The sequence below is a fragment of the Nothobranchius furzeri genome, chromosome 6, assembly GCF_043380555.1.
Source record: "Nothobranchius furzeri strain GRZ-AD chromosome 6, NfurGRZ-RIMD1, whole genome shotgun sequence".
In the NCBI taxonomy this organism is placed as follows: domain Eukaryota; kingdom Metazoa; phylum Chordata; class Actinopteri; order Cyprinodontiformes; family Nothobranchiidae; genus Nothobranchius; species Nothobranchius furzeri.
In genome coordinates this window covers 48,150,609-48,166,161 of record NC_091746.1, presented here as the reverse complement: position 1 = coordinate 48,166,161, position 15,553 = coordinate 48,150,609, and the positions used below count along the sequence as shown (strand labels likewise).

The 15,553-nt window shown below is 42.0% G+C and overlaps 1 protein-coding gene across 1 annotated transcript in view; it reads right to left on the bottom strand.

Moving 5' to 3' along the window:
• Positions 1-15,553, bottom strand: part of LOC107397163 (transmembrane protein 132C) — a 317,088-nt gene that overhangs the window by 100,507 nt on the left and 201,028 nt on the right. The window contains exon 5 of the mRNA XM_054744223.2: positions 9,992-10,181. Coding sequence (XP_054600198.2) covers positions 9,992-10,181 — 190 coding nt within the window. The remainder of the gene's footprint in view (positions 1-9,991; positions 10,182-15,553) is intronic.

Sequence of the window (15,553 nt, the reverse complement as noted above, 5' to 3'; positions counted from 1 at the left end):
AATGTTATGGGACCGCAAGCACAAAGCTAATGTTATGGAGTTTTAAATAGAATTATTTTTCAGAAGCCATGAATAAAATGCTAATGATTGCATTTGGGATGTACTGTAAAGAGCTATGGGGGCCACACTGGCTGTCTCTTCTAATGAGAGAACAGAGAGGCACAGCGTGGCAGGAGACAGATCAAAAATTCATGGGAGGATGCAGTAAAAGTGGCACACTCTCTCAGCTGGCTGGTCCTCCTCTGTCTTACCAGCCGCAGAAGGGAAAGTCTTCGCAGTTTCTCGTCCGCGTGTTTAGTTCCTGGCTGTGTTTTGCACATTTTGTACAGCAGTTTTGTCTCATTCTGGCTTTAAGCCTGTAACTGCCAGGTGACAAGCATATCCTCATATCCTGTTGAATCCTGCACTGAACTTAACTGAGAGAAAAAAAATAACTAAAATAAATTTTAAAAAATGTGGGAATGTTAAATAGTTGCTGCTGCCTCTTGGTCAGATCGTCCTAAATGAGAATGAGTTTGCAATCAACTCATCTGGTTTAATAAAGGTAAAATAAAAATAAATTAACAATGCAGAATGGGCAGTCTAAGTCATGCTCATCTACTTCTGGACCACGGGTCCCCAGAAGAACAAAACAATGAATGCACGTCAATGCAGTTGTAAAAGCTACTTTCTAATGCTGTTTGTTACGTATGTGCCATAGATTTCACAAATGATGACAAACACGCTACTTTTCAAATGGGAGGGAACGTTATTTTAGGTTTTGTGTGAAAATACGTCCAGGACTACAAATGTGCATCACCAAAGTGACGTCATCAAACCAGACATGGAGAAAAACTGGCTGTAAGTTCAGCAAACTTCAAATATTTCTCTCAGGAGGAAAGGACCACCATCAGTCTGGTCATGTGGTAAGTAGCAGCTACATTAGGGAACAGGAGATTCTGTGGTGACGTCTGTTACGTCCTGGAGTTGGTAAGATGAAGAAGGGAGTGTAACACAAGAGAAGCAGGTGTAGGGGTTTAATCAAAATAAACCGTTTTATTAGGGAAATCCCGTATTCATCAGTTATGGGACTTAACTAAAACCTACTGCATCAGCAGCGACCCCAGAAATCACTGGAGAACACAAAACGGGTAAATACCTAAAATCCCTTTTTGGGCATTTACCCTCTTAATAAAATAAATTAAAGCAAAGAGGGAGAGTTCTAAACACTCCTCAACACATAATAACATCCCCTTAGGATCTGTTAGTAAAAGTTCAGATTTTGTCAATCCAGCACTGTAGCTTGGCGATTTCGGATCCAACAAAACTTCCACATTAACAATGAACTCTATTAATCAGTCTCGTGACAGACCAAGATCACTAGCACCACCAAAGCTCAACCAAAGTGATCTGGGGATCTCAGAGCTTGACTGAGTCCCATCCAGGTCTGGTCTTCTGAGCCTTTTGAAGACTCTTCTGAGAACAGAAAGCAGGAAGTGACTCTATAGTTGCCGTCATATTTTGTGAGACTCGGAATCATTTTAAATGGTACGCTATTTATTTAAATATTTTAAGATCAATAATACTTTAAAGTGATCAAAACTGTCGTTGGGTTTGTGCTGTAAAGCCGTTCCACATTGTAATGTCTGTTGTAAAGTACTCCACAATAATGTAAACAGCTTGAGACAGAACTGGTACCGACCTTTATCGCGTCGGCACGGCACATCGCGTCTCTCCCTGTGTACCCACTTTCATTCACTACAATGGCTTCTACTTAAAATGACGGCGCAGTGCAGTGCGGGCGCGACGCGGCATGTCTGCCTCTGGTGTGCCCCAGGCTTTAGGCTCCCTTTAGTGTAGCAGTACTATATATAATTTTTAGCTATTTTATATTAAATAGATTTTTTATAAAGATTTTTCTTGATCTGGATGATACAATTTTAAAGTTAGGTTTTACAGTGTAAAAGTTGTTGAAAATTTTCATAAAATCAGTGATTTTACTACTGGTGATACCAGAATATGTCAAACAGACAAGCTGCTCTACCTTGGAGCAACTACTGAATCTCTATAATAGACTGAATTAGTAAATTGAACATGTGAAACAATAAATCTTAAGCTAAAAAGTGGTGGGAACACAACACTAGAACATCCATGTTTTCATTGCTTATCTGAATAAATAAAATGTCCTAGAAAATAGAAAAAGTGGAAAATAAGAGATTAAGCTGAATTGAAATCTCACAATGTTTCTGAAATAAATGAATAAATGTTTTTATAAAAACTGTAAAATTACCCCCCCCCCCCCCCCCCAAAGAAAGGATGTTGTTTTTCTTATTATACAAGGACATGCATATTGCAGAATTAGAATTGTTCTACTATTTTCAATCCAATGGTAAAAGTACCTAAACTGAGAAAAAGCAGATATTTTAACGTATTTATTGGACATAATTTTTGGGGTGGAGGACACCCCCTCCCCCTTTTTCATAAAGTAGTTTTGTCAATTTGCATTGTTCTTTATTTTACTGAAATCAATGTAATTGAGGTCTATTGACCACACATTCCCAAAAAAAGTTCACAAAGTCTCACTTCTAAATAAAAAAATTGATCTCGATAACTATTTCCTTTTAAAGCATTCAGGTATCTGTGTGTACTAGACAGCTACAAATAATTTGGCTTGCTTCTTTACTTCCAATGTACTTTTAGCACATCATCACCATTACTCTCTTCTTGTCTTTGTGATCTTTTCAATCTCCTACTATCCCTTGAGGTTCCATTAACACGGATGTCACATTTCAGTCTCAGAGGACTATTTCAGCAGCTGTCAAATTTAAACAACAGGAGAGAAAAGCACAAGTCCTGAATTTCATGTCTGATAGACAGGTTTGATGTGTGTGTGATTGAGTGTGTGTGAGTGCGTGTGCGCGTATGTGTGTGTGTTTTCTCTTTCAAGAAGCCAGAAATGATTACAGAGACATGAGTGGAGTGTAACGTTGTGTACACAGACAAGTACTTTTAAGTTGGGGTGGCTGTATGGTGTCAGTTGGTAGCACTGCTGTCTCCCAGCAAGAAGGTCATGTTTGAAACCAGGCTGTGGCCTTTCTGTGTGGTATTTGAAAGTTCTCTTCATGTATGAATTAATTTTCTCCAGGAACTTGATTTTCACCCACAAACCAAACACGTTAAGTCTGAGTTGTACGTTTATGTCCATAAACGTGTCTGCCAAATAAATAAATACATAGAAAATACAACAAAGCTCCCACAGTTTAGTACAAAGATAAACACTCTGAACAAATACACTGAAAACATTTTTTAATTTACTCACCGAGTTATGTCAACTGGTTCTTCAAAACCTAGTCGCTTAAATGTAAACATTATTTTAATAGTAAACGTATATTGCTCTTTATACTTAAGCAACTACATTTTGTAGAACCAGTTGATTAACCAGTTGGTTAAGTAATTTCAACAATTAATTTCCTACAGTGTAGTGTATTCAAATGATTTACACAACTTCTTTTCCCTTTTTTATATATTTTTTCCCCGTGTCCTGTCTGGCTGTGAAGCAAACAGAATTAATGTCTGAATGCTGGTGACAAGCCTTACGGATTTACTCTCAGGTGGAGCATCAAAGCTCCGGGGGGGGGGGGAGGGGGGGGGGGGGGGGGGGGGGTTGTCAATGAACAGTGAGCCGGGGTGAGTACTCTCTCCCTCTAAACGATCTCTGAGTGTCTTCACAGGAAAGGGAGCGGAAGCTGCACGTCATTGGTTCATCAGTGGGTCAGGGGAAGCGGCAGCTGCGACGCATGAGCTGATTCAGCGGGACTGCTTCAAAAGGGGATGGTGAACACAGCTCGAAGCCGGATGATTACTACGACTTGGTAGTATCAGCCTTCGTTTCTTGCTCTCGTGATTTTCTCTTGTCTGTCTCAGTGTGTTTTTGCTCTCGTGTGTTTTTGGATCGTGTGTAACCCGTGTGTTTTTGAACTCACCAACCTCAGGCTCTTCACTCACCTGGAACTACTCACCTGATCTCCATAGGACTTCTGGACTCCATTTTCCAGCCACGTTCACCATCCTCCTCCCGACCGACACGCTGTCACCCTCCGAACCTGCACTCCCTCTCCAGCTCAGGAGGTCATTCCACCAGGATCGTCCCTGGCTCACTTCCTCCCTCCTAAAACCTCTGACCAAGTAATCTCCTGTAAGTCCCCTCTCAATATTCCTCCCCGAACTGTTAGCTCTAAGACTCACCTCTGGTTTGCTTTCCCTCAGACCCGGTTCCTGTTTCCACCGTCCAGATCCACTGACGTTTTCAGCCCGCCCTCAGTTTCATCCTTCAAAATGAATTCTGTTTTATTTACCTGCCTTGTGTGTGTAGTGGTGATTCTGCATGTCTTGGGTTAGACCAGTGGTTCCCAAACTTATTTAACCGCGCACCCCCTTCTATGTCCCGACCATGTTGACGCACCCCCCAGCCCCACATCAGGGCATGGTTTTATATATATATATATATATATATATATATATATATATATATATATATCAGACGCCGCGCAAGGGCATATGCGGAGGACACACACACACACACACACACACACACACACACACACACACACACACACACACACACACACAAACACAAGCAAAATATACTTGCTTTCAATTACATTTATTGGGCCCACTTACATTTTCTTAGGCCCACCCACAAATGAGTTTCTGGCTATGCTAATGGTGACTTTTGACAGACTTCTCTGAGCTCCGCAGCCATTACACTTTTCACCTCGCGCACCCCCTAGTGGCAGCTCGCGCACCACACTTAGGGAATCCCTGGGTTAGACTAATTCCCAGAACCATGACACTAGACCTGCAGAAAGGGAACACACAACAATATAACTGTCCCAGGAGACATCAGCGGCAAGCCCACAGGCCCGCCCGCAGCCTCCCACCCCCTAGCCGGCCAAGCCCGGAACCCAGCAACCAGGGACCCAGGGAAGATCACCCCCGCTAGGGACCCAGCAGAGCCCAGGGACCCAGATCCCACCAGGTAGCCACCGGGATTGATCAGGCAGATGCCAAAAATCTTAAAACCCCCTGACCAGGGAGCCACGAACACTCAGGCAGACCAAGGCATCGCACTCCACACCAGGTGTGGCAGGGGGAGCGGAGACGAAGATGTATATCATCAAAAGAAGTTCCAGGAGAGGGGAGGAGTCAAAGGCCCCACCCGATATATACAGTCATACACAAACACAGTCACACTCTCCCTCCTTCATGCTCACACATACACATACAACCTATGGTCTATGGAGTGTTTCAAACCAGCCGCGACGTGGCAATTTCCAGGTGCGTCCCAGAAGCGGCATGCAGCGCCGCTAAAGATAGGATCGAGTTCTATTTTTTCCGCGAGCCGCTTCTGGGACGAGTCAATTTCCGCAGTTCACACAGTGTGAGACAGGAAACCACACGGTTTCAGTGCAAAATCCCCGGTTATTTTCTAAATTAAATGCAAGGTTGCAATGGTATGTATAACTTACGTCAGTACGTGTGACTGAATGGCTTTGTTTACCACCAGTTTCTTTCGAGAAGTGCAACGGTGTGATTCCTCGCGGGGGTTGTGATCTCTTGATGAGGAAGGTGTCGGAAGTCTCGAGGGAGTTTAGAATCTCGCAGGTACAGCGAGGCGCAGCGAGGAAGCCGTGCCGTGGCCAAGACTCTCCCGGTGTGAAAAGGACCACTTTGAAGTTCGCGAGTGAGCCGCTCCGCTGCTGTTCCTTTCCGCTGATGCTTGCAGTGTGAGACCGGGGTAAGACTTACAAAAATGCACGCCGGACACACACTCATTCTCCCCATACACACCCTATTTACTCTGGTCCCGGTCCTGCTGCACAAGGGGTACATCCATTACCAGTTCCCAGAGTTCGACCCTTTCTGCTGGGGTGCTGATGAGCAGGCTTCCCAGCCCAACGCTGAGCAAAGCAACCCACCACCCCAGACCGCAACCAGACGGCCAGATCCCCTGCCTAGCCACCAGCCCTGGGAAGCCAAGTGACAACAGAGGTCTGCAAAACAACTTGAAAAATTCTCTCAAGCAGTCAGTCGAGACCCGATGGAATTCAAATTATGACATGTTGGATTCCATACTTCAACAGCATGAGGAAATCTCCACATTACTGCTGAGCAACAACCATTATGAAAGAATTGTGCAGATCAATGGACACATTTTGAAAACAGTAGTTGTGTTTCTTAAGTTATTTAAGGATGCTACTAATAACCTAGAATCTGACAACTCCACCCCCAGCGCATCACTTCTGCTGCCGTGGTCCGTGAGACTCATTGAACACTGCCAAGCTGCATCCCACGAGCCCTTGCTCTCTAAAGTCGCCAATGTGTGTGCCTCACGTCTGGAAGAACTTATGGGCACCAGTGACACATCTGCATCCCCTCTCCACATGATGTACAGGATTGCAACACTGCTGACTCCTAAAATGCAACTGCTACGGATGCTGACCTCAGATGCAAGAGAAGATGCAATTAAAGGTATGCTGCCTAGTTTTTTATGAAAACAGAAAATGGCATGCAATGCAGTTATAATTACAATTATAATTAAAATGAATTTTAAAAATAGAAAGAGAGATAAGACAATGAATGAAAGGCATAATAGCTAAATGAATGACATGAGCCATTTTTAAAATAAATATTTATTTATATATGAATAAAATCCTTTTTTAAAGGCGCAAATTATATTATTCAGAAGATGCTGTTTGACCCGGTCCCAGCCACAGCAGAGGATGAGCCACCAGCCAAAAAGCAAAGCGCAGAACGATTCGCAGACTGGGAAGACAAAGCATCCTTTGCTTCTGTGCCAAAGTCGGTCGATGATGAAATTTCTGAATATCTCACCTGCCGGCTCTGTGACAACCCAGACCCAAACAACGTGCTTCAATGGTGGAAGTTCAACAAAGAGCACTTCCAAGCGCTCTCAAAGCTGGCTCGTTTCTTTTTCAGTATCCCAGCATCCAGTGCGCCTTCAGAGAGGGCATTCAGTGTCTGTGGGCGCATCTTGGAAGAGAGACGCACAGGATTGGGACCGCAGTCGGTCAGCCACATTCTCTTCCTCCACAGCAATATTCCAACCAAATGATTAATTAGTAAATTTAATTTTTTGTTTTTTTATAAGTTATCTTTGTTATTTATTAGTGTTATTTGAGCCACTCAATCTGTTGCTGTTTGTTAATTAGGTGCCTGTGTTACTGAGCGGCATGCCTAAGTTTGAACGTTTTTATTTTATTTTAATTTCAAAAAGAACACCTGCCATATACGGCAAAAAACTTTAAATCTGCAGTTTTTCATGTTTATATGGTACTTATTTTGCAAAGCGGTTTATTTTATGTACAATGTGTTTGTGTTAATTTTTTATACACATGTATAAAAATGAAGTTATTAAAAGTCACTGCGCTGTGTTGTCTATAGGCCGATTGTGTTAATATTTCTCATTCAGGTCTCTTAGAAAAGAGGCCTCGATCACTGCCTGATTACAGAGGAGAATAGAATATGAAACGGCCTTGATTTTCGTTTAAGCAGGACACCGTACTAGCTCCTTTATGTATTTTTTTTAAGAATTTTATAATTTAAGTAGTGAGGAGTTATTTGACATCACATGCGCCGAGGCATCACCAGTGATCCTGGTGACGCCTCGGTGTTAAATGGTTAAAAACTAAATGAAAACAAAGAACGTCAATCCTGACCAAGACGTGCAGGCCTGAGAAATGAAACAATGACTCATGTGGTTTCTGTATAGCCTATAAAATTATGTTTTCTCCAGGACCAGAGAGGACACAAACTCAATACATTTCTTTTATTGTGAGGTAATAATTTCTCCGGGTTTTGCGGTTGCAGGCGGGAGTGGACATGCACACTGCAGGTGCGGGCAGGAGTGTAACACACACTTTGTGGTTGTGGACATGCACACTGCAGGTGCGGGCAGGAGTGTAACACACACGTTGCGGTTGCGGGCGGTAATGGTCAAGAGATTCAGCGGGAGCGGGTAGAAGCGGGATGAAGAAAACAGTCCCGCGCAGGGCTCTACAGTAGAGATCCACATAGCAACATTAAATGATGCAAAAGGTGATTTTTTACATAATATGTCCCATTTAAAACTTTTTTTTACTTCACTTCCAAACATTGTTACTTTCTGCAAGTTGAGGTGTTTCTTGTAGCTAGTTTCAGCTTTTCACTTTTCTCTGGCTCTCAGCTTTGCAGAATATGTTTTATGAATCAAATAAGTGTGTAAAAATGTTAAAGACTAAATAAAGTTCATATATAGTTTATATATGTTATTTATATTATAAACAATATAAACTTTCCAACGACTTTTGTCAAAATTATGTTTCAAATTTTCTACGGCTTTTAATACATCAGATGGCAGGTTGCCAGGGCCAACAAAGGCTTGAGACAATCATTCTCACATTTAATTTAGAATCAGTGTTAACCCAGCATCTATTTCTTTAGCCTGCAAAAGGCAGTCAGAGCACCTTCAAACAACTCACAAAGGCCCATGAAAAACATGCAAACTCCACAGAGAAAGGTTGACACAGCCGAGGCAGGGAAGAAAACATTGACTTGTTACAGTAAGTAACACGCTAACCACTATACCACCCAGCTGCCTTTTGTGTCTGAACATCTCAGGTAAAATCTGTTTCTTTACAAATCCAGTTGAGACTAAAAAAAGAAGTCCTTTAAACATACATTGGGTGAGTAGTTTCTCTTTTATTATTATCATTTCAATGGCAGAGTGCTCGCTCTCTTTCTTTCTTTCTTTTTAATCTGGAGCATTTGCTCTGACCTCTTTAGGAGCTGCTCGCTGTTTACTGTCATCCCACTTAAATCCAGCCTGTGGCTACAAGTGTAGGACACTGATTGGTATGAATAATGTGCCTTGGCAACTAAAATGGCTCGGAGCCCTAAAAATGGATTCATAATTGTGATTTTGCAAGTCTTACAAAACTGTAGGGGCATCAGAAGGTAAAAGTGTTCTCGCTTTTTGGCAAACATTTTCACATAAGTGGGTTAATTATTGTTTGAATTATGTTTTTTTTTCATCATAAGGCTTAAAGGAGAAACACTCATTTAATGAAATCATTTGCAGTGGTCTCTAGTAGGAATTAATGCCCAGAAGTGCCTTTTTGAGGACGGGGAATTCAGCCAGAGGAGGAAGTAGCTTCAGACGACAGGGTTTGGAGTCTTATTTCCTGATTTTTGGATATCTTGCTTCTGATTGGATGAAAGCAACATGACTTGCAACCTGGATGTTTTTTCTCCACAAATGACACAACCCTGGAGGAGTTCTGCTGTGTTCTGGAGTTGCTAATGCTAACAGTTAGCTTCTACTATAGCTGAGACACTCCCTGCCATTTGTTGGACGTTAAACCAACAACAGCCTTCCCCATCATGAGCCAAGATGGGTGAGTCCATGACTGTTGGGAAGCAGTAGCTCAGGTGGTAGAGTGGGTTGCCCAATAATCAGAAGGTTGCAGGTTCAATCCCGGCTCCCGCCAATGCTGCTTATTGCTTGGGCAAGACACTCAATCTGCCTTGCCTGCTGGTGGTGGTTGGAGGGACCGGTGGTAACAGTGTTCAGCAGTCTCGCTTCCGTCAGTGCACCCCAGGGCAGCTGTGGCTACATTGTAGCTCATCACCACCAGTGTGTGAATGTGTGTGTGAATGGGTGGATGACTGATTGTGTTTTGAAGCGCCTTGGGGGGTTGTAGAAGCATAAGAAGTCATCTGTCAGGATTTTCAAATCTAGCATCTATTTTCTATCAGAAGCTAATGCAGGAGACAGGTGTAGGAGACTGTTTTCATGTTCACCCTGCATGAACAACTCTGATTATAATCAGAAATATTAATTTAAAAATGGGTTTTCATTGTTCCCTGCCTCTATATTAGTCATCTAATAAGAAAAAAAAACATAAATGTGCACTGGATTTGAGCTTCTCCAGGACAGCTAGAGGTTTCTTACCATAGCTAGAGGCACAATGCCACCCAGGTCTTGTGGTGCTAGACGGACTATGGTCTGCACCTCACTGGTCAGGGTGCGGGTGAGTGGATACTCCACCTGCCATGTCACCTCCCTGCTCCCTTGAGTCATCGTCAACCCATTCACCTCCAGGTCTACCTGCAGCACTCGCTGGTACCCCACAGCTTCAACTCTGCAAAAGATTTCAGAAAAATAAATAAATAAAATTCTTTAGACAAGAAAAAAGCCAGAAATGAAAGGCAGACGTGCAACCCTTAGAGAGGCCCAACAAATGAGGCAAGATCGTAAAACGTTTGGCTTCAAAATAGCAGGGGAGGGTAAGTAATGAGTGAATAAATAAGTAGTGAACAAGGAAGGAAAACAAAGCAGGGAATCAAATGAAGAAATAACAGCAGGAGCATTAATGCTGACTTTATTCAGTCTAAAGAAAACACGTATGCACTAGTTCTCTGAAAGAAGAGACATGTACCACACTTTTCCCTTTGAATATTGTGGAGGATGTGCTATTCTTCCTAAAATTCCAACTATGCACACTTCATCCACAATCTGTTATGAATCTAATCGTATCAAAATTGACAGCTATTCTCAGGTCCATCCCAAACCATTGTTGTAAGAAAGAAAAGTAGAAAAAAAAGCAATTTATTTTTCCATTGCAATATGGAGTGTCTTTCTCAGAGATTGCCAGGGCCAAGCAAATAAATTTCTCCCAGCTGATGCAGATGCAAGCAAAGCAGAAAAACAATGAATGCAAAATAATATCCTCCAAACTTATTTGATTTGCTGAATGCTTGGTTTATTTGAGCCACTGCCTTTTCCCTCAGGTGTCAAAGTCAAAACTCAATGCCATACCTTCTCCAAATACAAGATATACAAGCAACTGTCTCAAAAAATTACTATTCATACTCTGGGATGTAGAAGTGGCTCACATAGTTGCTTTAAACAAAAACAAAAACACAAAAGCAAAAAATAAAAAAATACATATATTGAATAATTTCTGTAAAGAAACATTCTGAGCTGCTGTTAAGGATGCACACAATTAAAATGAGTCCAGCCAGAGCAAAGGAAAAGAGCTGTCGGAGCAGAGATAAAATCAAGGATTGTATTTTATGCAAGCCAGCACTTGAGTCCCCCATATTTCCCCATAAATTCCCACTTTAGCACTAGATTCACATCAAAGTGCAGCTTTAAGGGTGCAGTGTTAATAAGTGGCGTGAGAGAACAGCTTTGGAAGATGAAAATCTGTGTGGATCAGAGGGGCACAAATAGCAACTCCAATGAAAAGCTTTCTGGTTTCCTTTGAGAATGTTCTAAATGATACTGGCATGTTTGCAAATTCGCATGTGGACACACAAACACCAGAGAGAATCAGATTCTGAAATCATCATCACTTTTATTTTGCAGACCAAAGTGGTTTGGGAGGTAAATGATGTAGAATCATATTTATCCAGGTTATAATAGTTCTGAGTGCTTGAGTGGAAAGGAACTTGAGTTCCATATTCAGCTTCTTAAAATACTTTTCTTCACCTCAGCTAAGAAACAGGAAGTATGTCCATCTGAACAGAGTTATGGGTCTGCCCCTGTGTCTCATCCCAGTAGGATGTGTCTGGATTTCCCCAAGAAGAAGGAAGCCAGGAGGCTTCCTACTCAGATGCCTGAACCATATCAACTGACCTTCCAACACGGAGAAGCAGCAGCTCTACTTCAGACATTCATGGGAAAATAAAGCTCATTATCTTATCGCTGAGGCTAAATCTGGTCACCCTGTGGAGAAAACTAATTTCACGAGTTTGTATCGATGACATTGTTGTATCGATCCAGATCCTATATCTTCAGACATAAGGTGAGGGTTGGAATGTGGGTGGTAAACTATGCTATGCAGATGACACCCAGCTCTATCTGTCATTTCCACCGGATGACCACACTGTCTCTGCACGAATATCAAACTGTCTCTCTGACATATCATAATGGATGAAATCCCAACATCTCCAACTCAACCTCTCTAAAACTGAACTACTTGTCATCCCAGCAAAACCATCCATTCAGCACAATATCTCAATCCAAAATGACTTCCTATCTCTGGCTCCTTCAAAGGCAGTTCAAAATCTGGGAGTTGTGATTGATGAACACCTGACCTTTAAAGATCATGTTGCCTCTGCTGCTCATTCATGCTGCTTTGCGCTGTATAACATAAGATAGATCAGACCATACCTAACACAACATGCCACCCAGCTCCTGGTGCAATCTACTGTCATCTCCCGCCTCGATTACTGCAATGCCCTTCTAACTGGTCTTCCAGGCTGTACTGTGAGACCTCTTCAAATGGTCCAGACCACAGCGGCGCGTGTGGTCTTCAATCAGCCAAAAAGAGCACACATCACCCCTCTGTTCATTGAGCTCCACTGGTTACCGCTAGCAGCATGCATCAAATTCAAATTGCTAACACTAGCATACAAAGTCAGAGATGGTACAGCTCCCATCTACCTGAATCCTCTTGCAAAGGCTTACATCTCGGCCTGGCTGCTCCAGTCATCACATGATCGTCGGCTAGCAGTGCCTACACTACGCTCAGGACAATCCAGACTCTTCTCATGCATCGTTCCACAAATGTGGAATGACATATCAAGCACTACCAGAACAGGGGCTTCCTTTTCAATTTTCAAGAAACTCCTGAAGACCCTTCTCTTCAGAGAGCATCTTCTTAACTAGCACCCTCCCTGCACCCGTCCCCCCCTCTACTGTCCACTCCTTGTTCCCTCCTCTCCATGATTGATGTCAAGTTGTTGTTGTTACTGTTGTTGTTAGCCTCAAGGGCAACATGCCGATTATCACTTGTAAGTTGCTTTGGACAAAAGCATCTGCTAAATACATAAGCATAAACTGATAGATTTATCTTTTGGTTCAGCGTCTTTACCATGACAGACCAGAGCAATGCCCTGACTTCTCCAGACAAAGTCCTAAATCTGTTGATCACTATTTTGTCCATCACTCAAAAACAAGACACTAACGCTTTTTTCAAATAAGCCACTGTTGTTTAAGAAATCACTTAAAGGGACTTTACGGAGTTTAGAATTTTTATGCCCGCGATTGCCCCCTCAGGCAAAAAGCGTAACGGCAGCTTCAATAGTAGGCTCGTGCACGAGGCACGCATGCTGTATGTGCACACTCCTTAACGAAAATAACAGCAGAGACAGTCCCGCGTGTGTGTGTGTGTGTGTGTGTGTGTGTGTGTGTGTGTGTGTGTGTGTGTGTGTGTGTGTGTGTGTGGCCCAGAGGACAGAGGGCAAGACAACACGCAGCTAATTAATTAAATAATTTGGTTGTGTACCTTTCTCTTCAGCACAGCCGACAAAGGTTAAAGATGGGTCAGTCTTCCTGCATGCTCAGACCATTCCCTTCCCTTGCTTGAAAAATTGTTCCAAAATGAAAGTTGAACTCATATCTTTTTTATCTGTGAATTCATTGCCGTTCGGCGAGTCTCAAATAAAAATTTGGGCGTCTTACTGTTAAAAAATTTACCATTAATGTAAAAAAGAAACTCTAAACTAACTACATTCACATCCAGATTTGAACCCGGGTCTTCTGCATAAGTGTCTGACATCTTACCAGGTGAGTTATAGCACAAGTGACAAGATCTGTATCTGTAACTTTTATATCCTTGATGACAGCTGAAACAATGTTCAAGGAACGGTTCGGAGCGAAAATGGCTATTTTGTTGCTAATTTGCAGGAAATATCTAGAAGAAAGTAGCTAAGGGTCCTCAGAAATATAGCTAGGTTTGTCGACAAGGCGTTAGGAACAGCGACAAAGTCGCTGAGTTGGCACTACCTCACTCTCTGCTGCTATAGCTACGGATAGCAAATGCTATGGGCTATGCCTGAGCGTGAACGCGCATGAAGCAGCCTGCTCGACCCGAGCATCTCTCTTTTTCTGTGATTTTACAGAAAAACAGGCAATCACAGTAAAAATGCCAGGGCTCATTCTACAGGACCAGCGCATTGCAGAGAATGTATGAAGAAGAAATGTATTATTTCTATACATGTTTTGGCTGTCAAACTTCCATAATGCCCCTTTCTGCTCAGCCCCACCAGAGCCGTCTACTACATTCACAGGATGCTACGTCAGACTTATGCTTTGCTTCAACACATCATAAAACACGTGCCCAAATTTTGAACAGGATCTAGAAAGGAGCCTCCAAAATGTCTAGAAATGTTTGTCAGAGTTCATCATTTCCTCGTGGCAGGCTCAGTCTTCCTCTCATTTTGATGGAAACTTCAACCTGTTCAAAAAGCCCACATGACAATAGTGACAAACGTCACAGAAACATCACTGCATCTGGAGACATTCTCTGATTAGTTTCCGTGCACCTGAGTGTGAGACACACGTGAGAAAACGTTAGAAGAGTTGGCAAACTAAGTTGTGGCTGGGAAGAAACAAAGAGAAACTGACATTAGGGATGAGATTGCAAAGGGAATGTGTAGAAACTGCAAAGTACATGTGAATACATAGCAAACAATATGTAATCGTTTGAAAACACTTTAACTGCACCAATAAATGTAGCATTTTTTGCTGTTTAAAATTTTTGTGATTCCAGGTGTGGTCTATTTGTGTCTCCAACTAATAACCAGCAGATGTAGCTCAGTGAGAAACACTTGTACCTGCCATGTTTGCAAATGTGCACAATGGGGTTTTTGCAGCCAAAAGTACACTTCAGACTACATTTCAATGTTTTTTCTCAACCTGGGGCTCTCTGAACTTTTCTGTACTCAATTAGGAATCAATACTGAATGTTTGATTTTTCTTCTAGAAGCACAAAGGTGGTGGGTTCAGGCCTAAAAGCGAAAACTAAAGATGGACAACAGCACAAGATGTATTTATGTAAACTTTAGCTAAATCACTTTTAATGATTCCCACCTGGAAGGAAAAAATAAACTTTTTGTCACTTTTTCAGATGCAGAATGAGATAAACTCTTAGATAAGTTTTTGCTTTAAATCCTTAGTTCTAATAGTTAAAAAATCAGCTAAAAACACTTTAAAGATGATCTATTTATAGCCAATTATTAAATCATGCATGAAAAACAAGTTTTAAAATTAAATGAAAAGTGCAAAAAATTTTTTTTACTAAGAGCCATCATCTCATACATACTTAAGGTAATTAGCTACACTTATTAACTAATTCGTTTAAAGTCTGGAGCCTCATACTTGATCCGGAACACGAGTAAATCCATCCTTTTTTACAGATTCACCCCATTTCTGAGACAGAATTTCCAGTGTTCTCCACTCTTTGAAGCACGCTGGCTCTGAGATTCTGACTGCAGTGATTATGTAGTTTACACTATTAGTGAGCAATTACAGTCAAATCAATTATCTACTAAATACATTCACGCTTTACAATAACGCTGCAGATAATCAGAGCTTTTGTGCCAAGCTGTACAATACAAATCTGCTCCTCCCTGTTTGCCTTTCACCTTCTTGAATTTTATTCTTTTTCTCCCTCCTCACGCCTCTTTCTAATTCCTGCTGATCTGCAGAGATTTGTTGCTCTCA